At 42.3% G+C, this 15,475-nt stretch overlaps 1 protein-coding gene across 7 annotated transcripts in view; it reads left to right on the forward strand.

Moving 5' to 3' along the window:
• Positions 1-15,475, forward strand: part of UBR4 (ubiquitin protein ligase E3 component n-recognin 4) — a 127,894-nt gene that overhangs the window by 30,176 nt on the left and 82,243 nt on the right. For all 7 annotated transcript variants that reach the window (XM_033842279.2, XM_033842298.2, XM_033842300.2 and 4 more), the window contains exons 21-39: positions 800-879; positions 1,380-1,508; positions 2,240-2,422; positions 2,560-2,682; positions 2,775-3,004; positions 4,331-4,452; positions 5,447-5,544; positions 6,992-7,149; positions 7,922-8,131; positions 8,989-9,090; positions 9,411-9,511; positions 9,761-9,959; positions 10,333-10,521; positions 10,944-11,007; positions 12,537-12,728; positions 13,268-13,338; positions 13,429-13,576; positions 14,001-14,228; positions 14,912-15,082. In XM_033842279.2, coding sequence (XP_033698170.1) covers positions 800-879; positions 1,380-1,508; positions 2,240-2,422; positions 2,560-2,682; positions 2,775-3,004; positions 4,331-4,452; positions 5,447-5,544; positions 6,992-7,149; positions 7,922-8,131; positions 8,989-9,090; positions 9,411-9,511; positions 9,761-9,959; positions 10,333-10,521; positions 10,944-11,007; positions 12,537-12,728; positions 13,268-13,338; positions 13,429-13,576; positions 14,001-14,228; positions 14,912-15,082 — 2,798 coding nt within the window. The remainder of the gene's footprint in view (positions 1-799; positions 880-1,379; positions 1,509-2,239; positions 2,423-2,559; positions 2,683-2,774; positions 3,005-4,330; positions 4,453-5,446; positions 5,545-6,991; positions 7,150-7,921; positions 8,132-8,988; positions 9,091-9,410; positions 9,512-9,760; positions 9,960-10,332; positions 10,522-10,943; positions 11,008-12,536; positions 12,729-13,267; positions 13,339-13,428; positions 13,577-14,000; positions 14,229-14,911; positions 15,083-15,475) is intronic.

A 15,475-nucleotide genomic window follows, 5' to 3' on the forward strand; every position in this document is an offset into this window, starting at 1 on the left:
GAAACAGACTCTCGCATATCCTGCATCTATTTAAAAGCAAAAAACATTGAGACATGAGAATTAGGAATCCTCTGGCCATAGAGTGCAGTATATGTATTCCTGCCACACTGGGTGATTGAATTAATTTTCCCTTAGGGACATGGTTCTAACCCACAGGCTAATTTCTTTGGGTCAGGGTCTTCAGACAGTGGGAGCTGTGACATTCTCTCCAGTGTTTCTCACGTAGCAGTGGTCCATACTTTTCAGAAGGTGCCTCTTGTGTTCATTTTAGCATGTGTTCGCTTTCATCTGAGGATTGTTAGATGTAAAGTGTATTTGGTGGAAACGTTCATCAAGCTCTAGTATGAATTTATTATCATTGGAATCTCTTAGTAGTTAGTCCCTTTGATATTGGGGAAACAGCATTTAAGTTTAAGGCAGTCAGTCTAATGATACAAGTTTGATACAATCATCAAGTTTGTTGATTAACTTGATGATTATAGAGCAGAAGTTCACTCCCAGAGCAGAAGTTTTCAACTGGGGATGATTGTGCTCCCCATCCCCAAAGGGGCCCTGGGGCCATGTCTGGAGACATTTGGTTGTCACAACTGGGAGGGTGCTACTGGCAATCAATGGATAGAAGGCAGGATGGTGCTAAACATAGGACAGTTTCCCACAGCAGAGAATGATCTGGCCCAGAGTGTCAATGTGTAGTGCCAAGGTTGGGAAACCCTGGTCCAAAGTGTTTTCCTAGTTTTATGTTTCATATTGTTAGACTTGAGAATGAAACCATTCTTTCAGTAAGCACATTGCTTTTCAGATGCTGTCCCGCAACCCAGATTCTACTGTGTCCTGTCGCCAGAAGCCTCAGAGGATGCTTTGAACCGACTTGATTCTGTGGTACCAGGAATTTAAAAATCCCATTTTCCATGTTGGTTAGGTGTTCTCCACCAAAATGAGTCTGTCAGGGGAAAGGGAATGACTTAACTTTCTGTAATGAGGGAATTTGGTCTGTATTAGGATTTGAGTTTATTCTAAAAGGAAAGTGTGGTTTTGAGATTTATTCACTGGGCTCCAGTTTGGCGGTAGGGGATGTCCTTCCTGGCGGTTGACACCTCTGATACCTTATTCCTGAAGACTATCTCTGTTAGCATTTTCACATGCAGCTATTTTAATGGACAAACTAGTTGCCTCATTCTAAAGCCTGCACTTGTGTGCTCACAATAATCCATAAACTGAGTTGGCCCCTAAGTGGGGATCATGCTGCAACGAGCAATTAGCAACTATCCTTGGAGTGAGCTATTTTGCCAATCCTGAGTTTAAGTGGCAGTGTATGGGTAGTAGGAAAAAGATACTTCAAAAAATAAGAAAACACGATTGTCTTTTTTTCTTGAAATTAGGCATGTGATGTTCTTTACTCCAAGCTTGTCAAGTATGATGAGCTCTACATTGCACTGACATCCCTGCTGGCGGCTGGATCCCAGCTTGATACAGTCAGGAGAAAGGAAAACAAGAATGTAACAGCCCTGGTAAGACCGTGGAAACCTGGGCTAATTAAGAAGAGTTTGGGATATGTTTGATGATTGGGTAGCAGTCTACCAGAAATTTCCTTCTGGCATCTAGCAGTTTATTGGATATCTGTTTGCAAAACTGACTAGATACTTCATTATTTCTGTCTAGTTTGGGTGGTTATGTTCACCTTAGAGATAATTTTTTATCATTTTTGCATTTTTTTGCTAACACTTAGAAGAATGTGACTTTGAGAGTAAGCGTCTCCTAAGTTCTGTACCTCCTGTGAATGCTGGTTGTTGTATGATATTGAAAGCCTCACACTTGAGCTTTTCCTGTGGTCCTGTGAATGTGTCTCGTGCCTGTAGAGCTCATAACAGCAGTTAAGGCCACAGAAAGGGCCAGCTGATTGCGGGCGTGCTGAGGAGAATGTCTTGCTCTCTTTCAGTTACTTGGTGAATTACTGGGGAGCCAAAGTTGTCTCAGAATTGCTTTCTTGGCCTGTGAAATGTGCAGAATATGGAACAAGTTTTATATAGATATAAAATGTGCGTTTTACCATTTTCTGCTTCGGGTGTATTCTCTAGAAAGACCTGGTGAGCAGACTTGAGAGCCAAATCTCAGTTGAAGGTTGGGACTCCACCCAGTTCTGCTTTGAAAATTGAATTTGGAACAATTCTTACAGTTAGGGAGCTGTTGAGGCAATACCAAAAGCTTCTACCTCTGTGATTGCTCTTTTTGCTTCTTTCAGGAGGCCTGTGCCCTTCAATATTACTTCCTGATACTCTGGAGGATTCTAGGGATTTTGCCACCATCAAAGACTTACATGAACCAGCTGGCCGTGAACTCACCAGAGATGAGTGAATGTGACATCCTACACACTCTGCGGTGGTCTTCCCGCCTCCGGATCAGCTCCTATGTCAACTGGATAAAGGTACCACAAGGCTTGCTGCTATGGAGTATTCAAAGCCAACATACTCTAATTCTAGGAACTTTTAAATTTAAGGCTAATGAAAGCCTTAGACACTGTCTGTATTGATCTCCTGAACACTTTTTTCTTGCTGTAAATAGGACCACCTTATCAAACAGGGAATGAAGGCTGAACATGCTGGTTCTCTCCTAGAACTGGCATCAAGCAAGTGCAGCTCAGTGAAATACGACGTTGAAATTGTAGAGGAATACTTTGCTCGACAGGTATGGAAGTTGGGGGTCCATAATGATAGAACTTGACTTATGCCACAGTTTTTTTTTGCTACAACTAATTAATATCTTGTGTATCTTTAAAGATCTCGTCCTTCTGTAGCATCGACTGTACCACCATCTTGCAGCTCCATGAAGTTCCCAGTCTGCAGTCCATCTACACCCTCGATGCTGCTATCTCGAAGGTCCAGGTCTCTCTGGATGAACATTTTTCTAAGATGGCTGCCGAGACCGATCCTCATAAGTCATCTGAGATCACCAAGAACCTGCTTCCAGCCACACTGCAGCTCATTGACACCTACGCATCATTCACTAGGTGTGATGGGCTGCCTGCCCAGAGATGTCGGGGATGGGGGAATGCAGATGCTTGGGTGGTTTACTTTCATCTTTAAATATTTTCTAGCATTTTTTTGTAGGGTGCAAAGAAAGATAATGTAATTTTTCCAAACACTATCATTTCTGTTATTTACTAAGATGAAGCTCTTTAAATTTCATGGTATGTAGGTAGAGAAAAAATTTTCTTAATGAGTTAGAGAGTATTTTTAAAAAATACTCATTTATTTATTTGGTTGCGCCGGGTCTTAGTTGCGGCAGGTGGGCTCCTTAGTTGTGGCGTGCGAACTCTTAGTTGCAGCATGCATGTGGGGTCTAGTTCCCTGACCAGGATCGAACCCGGGCCCCCTGCATTGGGAGCACAGAGTCTTAACTACTGCACTACCAGGGAAATCCCCTAGAGAGTATTTTGAAACCCAGCCCTTTCTGTAATAAAGATTGCAAATTACACACCCTGTAGACTTGCTTTGTTTATTCTGCATGATGTTTAAATATTTTAGAACTCATTTATAAAAATCGGGAATTTATTCACAAGTCAAGATTTCTGGTTTTTCTTCCTTTGGAAGAACTGGCAAAACTGGGCGTGTCTTCCCACCTGACAGTGACAAACTGCAGCTAAGGACTGGCTGCTTCTCGTTAGCCATTCTCACTGGGCCCCTTTAAGCTCATTTACTTTATCTGGTCCCTGTAGGATTTCACTGTTCAGTTCCTGTTTTATGGGGCGTTGATGGTGAAAGGGACTTAGATCGTTGTAAAACTTAACTAATGTCTTAGTGTGAACGCTTTGCAGTAGACAGAGGACTATTGCTTGAGGCAAAATTTTTGAACGAATATGAGCAATAAACTTGAATGACAAGTGAGAGTGTTTGCTACATGTCAAGTACTTTTCTAGGTGTTGGGGGTACAGTGGTAGCAAAGCTGACCGAGTCACTGCCCTCTGAGAGTGTCTAGGCTCTAATCTGGCCCATCAGGCTAAGACTTTCTAAACTGAGCTGTTAATACATGTTCCTGGCAAATAAGTTTAGGAAGTGCTTTTTTTAAAAAAGAAAAAATAATACTTCTCAGAGCCTTTAATATATACATTGCCAGTCTTCTGAGGCCAGGAAGAGTGTGGTAGATATGTCCTGGAAATTGAGTTTTGTAAGCATTTCAGAGGATGGCATATTCTTTGGGAAACAATTACCCATTGTAATTCTTAGGAGACCCAACTGAGATAAAGGTTTTTCGATTTGTCTAGGGTTAGTTTTTCCTAACCAAAATGGCACTAGATTCCTTCAGCTTTGACATAACCCCCTATTTTTTTCTCCAGAGCCTACTTGCTGCAGAACTTTAATGAGGAGGGATCCACTGAAAAACCTTCCCAGGAGAAATTGCATGGCTTTGCTGCTGTTTTGGCTATTGGCTCTAGTAGGTGCAAGGCGAACACTCTGGGTAAGTGAATGTGCTTTTGAATAAGACTGCTAACACTAGTATGACTAGTAGTGCTATTTTTCTCCCTTTCTACCTGTCTACTGCATTTATCATTTATTGGAATCTTTCTGAGTGTCAAGCATTGACATAGGTTTATCTGTTTTGATCTTCACAGTAACCTTATTAGGTAAGTTTTGTTATTATCCCCCATTACTCATTAGGAAATTGAGGCTTAGAGAAGTTATTTGCCCAAATCCTACATCTTGCAAGTGGCAGAGCTGGGATCCAAACCAAGATAACTTGATTCCAAGGCATTAGGCTATTTCACTGTTGGCAAAGACCTTTGTTCTTTTCATTTATAGAGATTAGGAAAACTAGCAAGCTACCGCTTAGTGCTTGGGAGAACTTCTTCCTTGTGTTCGGAATGATCTAATCGAAATTTAGTTTGGGGAATCAAAAGGTCTTGAGCAGGATTGGAGTTAAGTGCAATAGTTACCCTTTAAAATTTACAGGCATTTGTGTATTCCTGAATTTCAAGCTTCAGGGACCGTTTTAATGTTCAGATATTCTCACTTTTAGAAATTTAATTCCATTACTTCTTTGAATACTGTTCTTAATGTGCATTAATGATCCCTGCCCTCAAGATTTGTGTTAAGTAGAAAAGAGATCAAAGTGATACCTATTCATAGAAGGTCTAGATGTTTCATAGTGACTTGTAGTGACTTGCTCTCACTTTGCATCTTTTATTCAGTTGTCTTCTTTACTTGCAAGGTTAGAAAGTGAATACAATGGGAAATGAAAACCTTACAATTGAGATTGTTAGCTGTTAAGCAATTAGCAAGTTCTTGGACATAGTGCTGCTACTGAAATAAATATCCATCTAAGCTATCTTAGTAATTATTTTGACAGCCCGGGCTGTGGTGTGTTTCTCTCTGCATTTGGGCTTGGCTTTTAAAATGCTGCGTGTCATTCTTTCTCTCTTACGATGACTCCTTGTCCTTTCTGTCTCCTCCAGGTCCAACACTGGTTCAGAATTTACCATCTTCGGTGCAGGCTGTGTGTGAATCCTGGAACAACATCAACACCAATGAGTTTCCAAACATTGGATCCTGGGTGAGCGTCTGTCTGTTCCCAGGAGTAGAAATTAGGAGCACTGTTCTGTTTCTGTGTTCTCTTCTTACTCTTTAGGCTTAAACTAGCTACCAAGAGATCTTAATATGCTGCAGTAGTACTTGCTATGGCTGAATCAATAATCAAGGCCTTGAATTACTCAAATGGTACTCATATGATCATTTTGCTAAGAATAAGAAGTCTGTTACTGGGTTATAGAATAACTGCTTTATTACAGTGGACCCTTGAACAATACAGGGTTGAACAGCATGGGTCCACTTACACATGATTTTTTTCACTAAATATGGACTGCAGTACTAAATGATCTGTGGTTGGTTGAATCTGTGGCTGTGGAACTGCACATATGGGGGGCTGACTATAAAGTTGTAAATGGCTTTTTGACTGCACAGTCAGCACCCCTAACCCCTGTGGTACTTAAGGGTCAACTACTAGGAGCCTCAGTTTCTTCATCTGCTAAATACTGGGATGTAAAGATTAAGGATATTAAATGTAAAGTGCTTAGCACATTATCTGTGACATGAGTTCTCAGTAAATGTTAACCGTTTCCTTTCCTTTTTAGGTTATATGTCAAGAGCCTGCTCCTTTTGTCATACATAATTTTATGGGGTAGCTTTTAAGTTCTCTAGGCTTTTGGAAGGCTGTTGAGTCCTCTGTTAGTTTCCTTGATCTTTCTGTGTGCTCTACTCAGATTACCTCTATTAACAGATTATTGCGTTATTACAGTTCTTTGGAAAAGCCAAGTGTTACAATCTAGTTATCCCTGCTTTGTAATCGTGACCTCTGTTTACATCACCCAGAGCTATAGTGCAAGGATAATTAAGATATTTATAATGTGGACCCAGATGCATTGTAAAATCCAGATCTTTCTCAGTTACTAGAGGCAAACAAACATAGTTTTAATGTTAAATATAATACATTCTAATTATTTGAAAAGTGGTATTGGGTATCTTAACTATGTACTAACTAAATTTTAGCTTAACTTTTTTTTTTTTTTTTGCGGTTCGCGGGCCTCCCACTGTTGTGGCCTCTCCCGGAGCACAGGCTCCGGATGTGCAGGCTCAGCGGCCATGGCTCACGGGCCCAGCTGCTCCACGGCATGTGGGATCTTCCCGGACCGGGGCACGAACCCGTGTCCCCTGCATCTGCAGGCGGACTCTCAACCACTGCGCCACTGCGGAAGCCCTTAGCTTAACTTTAACTTTTAAATTTTAACTCGACTTTGTGCTAATTAAAATTTGTTAACTGTTTCCTTTACTCCACCCCACTTTCCTTCCCAGGATGAATAAGAGTGTATACTGAACAGAGTCATTGTCTGTAAATCTCAATGGGGTCTTCGGTTATGTCATCATGGTTTATTTTTTCTCACGTAAGAATTTGGTCCTGGGAGATAGATGGTCTATCTGTTGATGTCTGCTTTGCCTCCTTTCAGCGCAATGCCTTTGCCAATGACACCATCCCTTCTGAGAGTTACATCAGTGCTGTGCAGGCCGCTCACCTGGGGACTCTTTGTGGCCAGAGTCTGCCCCTGGCTGCTTCGCTGAAGCACACCCTCCTCTCGCTGGTCAGGTTGACTGGAGATCTTATAGTGTGAGTACCTTTTACGTAGCCCTAAGTGCTCTCTACTCCTGTATTCTGTCACAGCTAAGGGAAGACAATGAGAATTTTAATAACTGCATAATAATACTTCTTTTGCCTGCTATAGCAGAGAGAGCCTGTTGCCTTAGAGTATGAACGTTTACCTAGAATGATTTTTGGCTTAGATGTGAAGGGCAGCCGAGTACCTCCCCCCTCCTTCTGTGTAGTATGTTTCAGAAAAGGCATGCTGGTTTTAAACCATATTGTGATTTGGAGGTACTCTGGGTTTAAGTTTCAAGGTGACAATGATGTATTTGAAGTCGTGCTTCTCCAGATTCGTTGCGGAAGTTAGATGCTGCCATCGTGGAGACTAAGGGCAGGCCAGTGGAGGGACTATTTTGTTTTCCTGTACATAGGTCACGGGTAAAGTCCTATATCTCATTGCCTTAAAAGTGATCCAGAGTCCTGGGAATTCTTCTAGAAAGGTTGTCTGGGAGGGTTACTAGTTTAGGTTTCAGTTAATTTTCTTTTCTAAATATTATAAAATACATCTTATAGTATTAATTTAACATCTTAATAAGTGAACTTTTCATATGGAAATGATTTTAACTTCTGATATGATAATGAGAAAGGAGACCATGAAGTTGCATGATTATACCTATGTAAAAAACAACTATCAAAGGAAAAAAGCCCTTCTCAGTAAATGAGTAGATTGCCCTCTCCTCCCCTCGCAGCTTTTGAGAGGAGTATATTCACTAATTTGGTTCTATTTTCTTTGCTGAAGTTGGTCCGATGAGATGAACCCGCCACAGGTAATTCGGACCCTGCTTCCCCTTCTTCTGGAGTCGAGCACTGAGAGTGTCGCTGAGATCAGTAGCAACTCTCTGGAGCGCATCTTGGGCCCTGCAGAGTCTGATGAGTTCTTGGCTCGCGTTTATGAGAAACTAATCACTGGCTGTTACAACATTCTGGCTAATCATGCAGATCCCAATAGGTGAGCCTGATTGGGGAGAAGCCTCCGGTTCCTGTGACCTCCTGCTACCATCAATGAAATGTACCAACACTAGCTTCTTTATGTTGTTAATTAATAGATTATGATTGTGCTTTTTAACAGAAAGTTCTATACTTGTGTGCGTTTTGTGTTCTTGTGGACACGCATGAAAGGTTACTTGGAATCTTCTTTTGTAATTAATTCTTAGGAATAAACGTGCTGTACTAGATGTGATGAAGTGTACAAAGGAGCATGATAAAATTTCTAATATTTTTGTAACCATGCTTCTGAGATAGGTGTTCTGTGGAATTAGGCGGTCTCATAGCATTGTTTGACCTTGATAGTATAGGCCATGTTGATGTAGGAGAGTCTTACAGAACAGGTGAATAAGTTACAGTTTTATCCCACTGAGAACTGTACAGATAAAGGGTTCCAGGTATTGGGATTTCCTGCCTTTTTGTTGTTGGGGAATCCAGGTTTTCATCAGGGGCTGCCTTTTCTTTTTCTCTCCCTCCCCACTTCTCTTTCGTCCCCCCTCCCCCCTTCAGTGTTTCCCTCCCTTCCTTCCTCTTTCTAACAGTTTGAAATAACAGCAGTGATTCTTGGGACTCTTAGCCATCGACTACATCAGTTATCTCAGATTTTAGGAATTTTAAAATTTTATTTCAGTTTAATTCCTCAAAAATTTATTGAGCACCTACTGTATGCCAGAGTTTATGCTAAGCTTTGACAAAACAGAATTGAATATTGCCCTCAAAAGGTGTAGCCGTAAACAGACTTTGGATTTTTAAAGGTCAGGATTAACAGGACATTGAAACAGCCCTTGTTTCTGGTAGTTAATTTTTCTTTTGGATTTTCAGTGGACTGGATGAATCCATCTTAGAAGAATGTCTCCAATATTTGGAAAAGCAACTGGAAAGCAGTCAGGCTCGTAAAGCTATGGAGGAATTTTTCTCTGACAGGTGAGCTATATTTTGTTCTCCTCAGTGAACATTTTTGAATATCTCCTGGAAGTAGGGACCTGTCTTTGTTGACTTGGGTGTTCTTTCTCAGGGAAGTCAAAAGCCTGCTTAGGTGTTTGTACCTCTGGGAGGACTTCAGTTAACTGCTGACTCCTTGAGGTTATTGGTGGAGGGGGTTGATTTCATGAACACCTGGCATTGTTGACTCACAAATGACCAGTTCCCCTAGAGGGGATGAGATTGTGAAGAAATAGAAACGGATGCCTAATTTTATGTGAAGCTTAATGTGATTCTTCCATTTTTACCCTCTTGCCTTTCAGTGGAGAACTTGTGCAGGTCATGATGGCAACAGCCAATGAGAACCTCTCTGCTAAATTCTGTAACCGAGTTTTGAAATTCTTCACCAAACTCTTCCAGCTGAGTGAGTGACAGCTTTTAGTAATCTTCTTAAGGGAACTTTGATGTCCAGCTAATGACTGTGCCTATCTTCTGCCCAAGTATAACTATGGCATGAAAATGCTAACATGTGGAGAGAATCCCTCAGAGATAGTTTGGAAGGAAGTCGAAAACTTCCTTGGAGCCTTTCCCCCTTTCCAGGCTCACAGTCTGCGCCTTCCTTCCTTTCCCCCTGCCCTCCTTCACTGACCTTCGCCTCTCGGTCTGTCTCCAGCTGAGAAGAGCCCTAACCCGAGCCTTCTGCATCTCTGTGGTTCCCTGGCACAGCTGGCTTGCGTGGAGCCTGTGCGTCTCCAGGCCTGGCTCACCCGCATGACTGCATCGCCCCCCAAAGATTCCGATCAGCTGGATGTGATCCAGGAGAACAGGCAGCTTCTACAGTTGTTGACCACGTACATTGTTCGGGAAAACAGGTAGGGCACCTGCATTTATTTCACATGTTCTAACGGCCCCAGAAGTAAGGTGAGATCATGCCGCTGTCTTTCTTTCAGGAATCAGTTGTGAACATATTCAGTGATTTCATAGCTCCCTCTCAGTAGACTCAAGGAATCTAGTGGCTCTTCTTGATTTTTCCCATGGAAAAACTTTTGCAGTGACTTGGCATGTCAGTTGTAACGGGGATGAATGTTTTGTGCTCTAGTAGCCCAAGTCCACAACTGGGCTTACTGTGTATGGTCATGCATTTAATGTTTAAATTTAAACTCCTTAATTAACTCTTATAAATTTAGAAGTGTACAGTCAGATTCCTGTTGATTACTTACCAACTTCCTATTTCTTTTCTATCAGCCAAGTCGGGGAAGGTGTGTGTGCTGTGCTGTTGGGCACCCTGATCCCCATGGCAACAGAGATGCTGGCCAATGGTGATGGGACTGGTTTCCCTGAACTCATGGTTGTGATGGCTACCCTGGCCAGTGCAGGTCAAGGTGCTGGCCATCTTCAGCTTCATAATGCTGCTGTGGACTGGCTGAGTAGATGGTAAGAGGGTGAAATTGGAGGAATGCATCTGTATGTTACAACATTGCTCTTAGAGAAAAGGGGGATAATTAATTACAGGCTATTTTCTGTAGCTCAGAGTGAGTATAAAAGAAATTTGAATCTCTGCTTTTTTATTGGGGATTGAGGGAGTAGCCAGTAACTGTTCAGTTTAGATTTAATCTTCATTATTTTATTAGTAGGATTTTCTGTTCATTATTCCTGGGAGAAGTCTTGGGGAAAGTGTACCACCTGCCACTGATAGGAACAGAGCCCCCAACTTCTGATTACCCACATAATTTTCTAAGAATGCCTTTGGTTCACAGTGTCCACAAATTGATGTGAGATATGTGAAGATGCTTCCCTTCTTTGATTCCTTAGATGATTTTGTGTGTCCCCCCCTCCTTTTTTTTCCTTTGGGACAGCAAGAAATACCTGTCACAGAAGAATGTGGTCGAAAAACTGAATGCCAATGTAATGCATGGAAAGGTAAGACAAGTGAGGAGTGACGGCAGTCAGGGAGTGGTGATTCTTATCTTTGTGGCCAGGTAGAAGTCTCCTTCCTGTTGGTTTCTGTCCCTGGCTAGCCTACAGAGGATAAGGCCTATAATCTCAAAGGCCTGGAAGTGTGTAATTGCTAACTGCATGCCCTTAGGCCTCTTCTCGGTGGCAAGAAGTGATAGGAAGGAAATATTCTGGTAAGCAGACATCCAACAGAGTCCTTCTTAAAACAGTGAATTCCTGCTATTTTTAGGTATTGGCATGCTCTGGAAAATTGTCCCCTGCTCCTGCATTGGAACTGTGTGCTCTGAGTGTTATACGGAGTTACGGTCTCCCTCCTCAGCTCCAGTCCAGATGCTAGAATTGTTTACTTTACCTGAAAGTTCAGGTCACTGTGCTGAGAAAAAGGGTGGAAACTGGCAGAAATCTTGCATTCAGGCATTTTCTTCCCCCACCCAACCCATGAACTTGACATAGTGGCTAAGAGCAGATAACTGGCCTCTGACCCACCACAGCACCATTCATCTCTCCCTGCTTTCTTGCTGATCTTTATCCTTTCCACACTGAACTGTTAAGAGTGCAGAGTGAAGGAACTTAGAAATCTGAGGCTTTGATGCCAGACTTTTGGGTTTTTTTAGGCAAGCACGAACTATCTGCAGTGATATGCTGGAAAAATTTTCCCTTGATCTCTGAAGCTATTCCTCCCTTACTGCATTAATTAAAAACCCAGTAATTTAAATATCTTCCACTAATGGTTAAAAAAAATGGTAACAGCAGGAAAAAAGCCAATGAGAGCTTATTCATACTTTTAATATAGCTTTTTTTCTTTTTTCTTGAGGTGTAATTGACATAGAATATTATATTAGTTTCAGATGTACAACATAATGATTTGATATTTGTTTTTATTGCAGAATGATCACAGTAAGTCTAGTTAATACATCACCATACGTAGTTAACAAAATTTGTTTTTTCTTGCAATGAGGACTTTTAAGACCTACTCTCTTCATAACTTTCAGATATGCATACAATAGTATTTATTAACTCTAGTCACTATGTTGGACATTACATCCCCATGACTTACTTATTTTATAACTGGAAGTTTGTACCTTTTGACCCCCATCACCCATTTCGCCCACCCTCCTACCCACTGCCTCTGGCACCACCAGTCTGTTCTTTGTATCAGTCTATTTTTTTCTTGAATGAGTTTTGTCTCCATTTTAACTTTTTTTTCTTGATTTCCATCGTACTTCATTTTATAAAATTTTTTAAAGAGTTGTCTTTGTGCTTAAGAAAGAATGAATCACACTGATTCAGTACAGTTTATTGACCAACTACATGTAGTCATAGTGCTACGAGCTGAGGAAATAGATAATTAAAACATGTTGTTTTTCTTCTCTGCTTTTATACTATTCCTTTGATATTGAGCTTTATTGGAAAAAGCTTGAGAAAACACAGTTTACATAATAACCAAATATGGAGAACTGAGGTTTCCGTGGTGTGGTGGTCTTCTCTTACAGCATGTGGTAGTCCTGGAGTGTACCTGCCATGTTATGTCTTACTTGGCTGATGTCACCAATGCCTTGAGCCAGAGTAACGGTCAAGGCCCAAGTCACCTCTCAGTGGATGGGGAAGAGCGGGCCATTGAAGTGGACTCAGACTGGGTGGAGGAGCTGGCAGTGGAAGAGGAAGACTCCCAGGCTGAGGATTCAGTAAGTAAAGTAACCACCATGGTCACGGCTGATCGGCACTTGCAGAGCTCACACTAACAGTCCTTTGGCCCTCCCTCTAGCCCCTGGGAGCTTCCGAACTCTTCCCAGCCCTTGTTGCTTTCTCACAGCTTACATGACTAATGCCAGACTGACTTTCCAGGCCTGCAGAGCAAGCTGTAGGGCTCTAATCTCCTAGGGGAAGGACTGTTTAATAAACAGATGCCTTCCTCCATCTAGAGGCACTTGTCATGCAGTTCCTTGGTTTTTGCATCCAAAATGGAGTTTCAAAGATGAGTCTTCATGGGGATGGTGTGAGCTTCCTTGTAGAGAAAGCATAAGATTTATTTTTTTCTTAGCCACAAAACCTTAAGGTCTCACCTGAAATTGCAGCATATTTATAGCCTGCAAGCTATCTCCAGTTGGAGTAGGTTTCTACTGGTCATTTATGAGTCAGTGGTTTACTCTCCGTAGGGTGTGTTTTTATGGGTCCCTGTGTAGAAGGATATATTTCTGATTAAAACTATTCATTATCTTTGAAGGATGAAGATTCTCTTTGCAATAAATTGTGCACTTTTACCATCACTCAGAAAGAATTCATGAACCAGCATTGGTAAGAGTAGTTTTTCGTTTCAGGTGAGGGTTTGCTGGGCCTTGATTGTTGGGACTTCTGGGCTCATTGACTGGTTCTCATTCTTCGTAGGTACCACTGTCACACCTGCAAAATGGTTGATGGGGTGGGTGTGTGTACAGTATGTGCCAAGGTGTGCCACAAGGATCATGAGATTTCCTATGCCAAGTATGGATCCTTCTTCTGTGACTGTGGAGCCAAGGAAGATGGCAGCTGTCTGGTGAGAGATTGGAACATTCTCTCGGCTATAAAGGGTGACTTGTGACACAAATGCTTAAGCCAAACTGGGAAATTCCCATATCACCTTCATGGTGGCCTGGGTCTAGGACTAAGTTCTGGTTGTCATTGATTAGCTATATAGTCATGGCCTATGCACTTCACTTAGAATATTAGAACTTGCAATGTCCTTAGAGATCTTGCAGTTTTTTCAAAGACCCCCTCCACAATTTCAAGACCTATTGCTCTGAGTGGGTAAAGTACCAGACATTAGGTGAATACAATGAAGATCAGAATTCAGGCTTTTGGATAATCTTTAAATGGTTAGCCAGTGTCTCCTTTGGGTCAGATTTTCCTTCAACATCTTAGGCAGTATTTCATCTCTGCTTGTGGCAAGACTTGGGGCCTCTGACGTTTTCTGTCCCTAGGCTCTAGTGAAGCGAACTCCCAGCAGCGGCATGAGCTCCACCATGAAGGAGTCAGCATTTCAGAGTGAACCCAGAGTTTCAGAGAGTCTCGTGCGCCACACCAGCACCTCCCCGGCTGACAAGGCCAAAGTCACCATCAGTGACGGAAAGGTTGCTGATGAAGAGAAGCCCAAGAAGAGCAGCCTGTGCCGCACAGTGGAGGGCTGCCGGGAGGAGCTGCAGAACCAGGTGGGCTCCGGTGGCGTCCAGCACGGGGGCCAGAGCACAGAGCCTGGCCAGCTGGTCCATGAGCGATCAGTGCACCAGGCTCTCCTTACGACTCCACTAGTGGGCGTGGGGTTGTTTTCTCCTCTCTCTAAATTTACTGATTTCCACAGTGGAATATGAATAGTGTGTGTTGTCAGTCACTACTTGATAAGGAAGAATTTATGACTGAGGAGTGTTTGGGAATTTTGTGGGAGGGTAAATTTTAGTTGTGTAACACTCTAGAACACACTTTCTTGGTCAGGCTTTCTCATCTGAAGCACAGAATACAGAAAATGATTTGAGCGATTATTTTCTCAGTTTTCACTAGAGGCATTCTAGATGCATTGGGGAGAAGTTAACTAATTATACATGGTGGGTATAATTATACATGGTGGGTGCGTTCAAGCACCTATCCAAGTAGGATATCGACGTGGGATCCCTGGTTTAGGAAGATTGCTCTAGGTTAGTAGCACAATAGCGTATTGACTGGAATCAAATCCAGTGTTATTGGAGAGAGTGAGATGAGGGCTAGAATATCAAACTGAAGTGAGGAAAGTGGGTTCTGGATTCTGTAGGTAGTTACTAGCAAGATTGTGGTGATGAGTATGACCCATTATTTTTCTGTCTCTTTTTTTTTTTCACTTGTGTATTTGGATTTTTCTCAGGCCAATTTCTCCTTCGCTCCTCTCGTGTTAGACATGCTCAATTTCCTCATGGATGCCATTCAGACCAACTTTCAGCAGGCTTCAGCTGTGGGGAGCAGCAGCCGGGCTCAGCAGGCCCTCCGGGAGCTGCACACAGTGGACAAGGTGGTTGAGATGACAGACCAGCTGATGGTGAGTGTGTCAGGGTCTGGGAGTTAGGTGCATGTGGGAACCAGCACGTTGACTGAGATGCCAAAGTGTGCTAGACACTCGGAGGAATATCCTTAGAACAGTAAACCCCTGGCCATTCAGAACTTAGAATTTAAGATACCGTGACATCCAGTGTGAAAATCAGCATGTGAGGTGTGTCTTCCAGAGAAGGGAATCCAGAGGTCATTCGGACAAACCCAGTGAGTAAGTTTCCTTTTCAGTTCACATAAGCATGTGAACCCCTGGATGTGAGGAACGACGTTTGGGGGAAATTATAATGGTTAGAAATTTCTTCTGTATGTAAAATAGAATACCTCCTTATTGTATCTTCTCCCCTAAGGTTCACCTTGTTTACAAAAATAATGCTTGTCCTCT

Source organism: Tursiops truncatus, chromosome 1 (genome assembly GCF_011762595.2).
Source record: "Tursiops truncatus isolate mTurTru1 chromosome 1, mTurTru1.mat.Y, whole genome shotgun sequence".
Taxonomy (NCBI): domain Eukaryota; kingdom Metazoa; phylum Chordata; class Mammalia; order Artiodactyla; family Delphinidae; genus Tursiops; species Tursiops truncatus.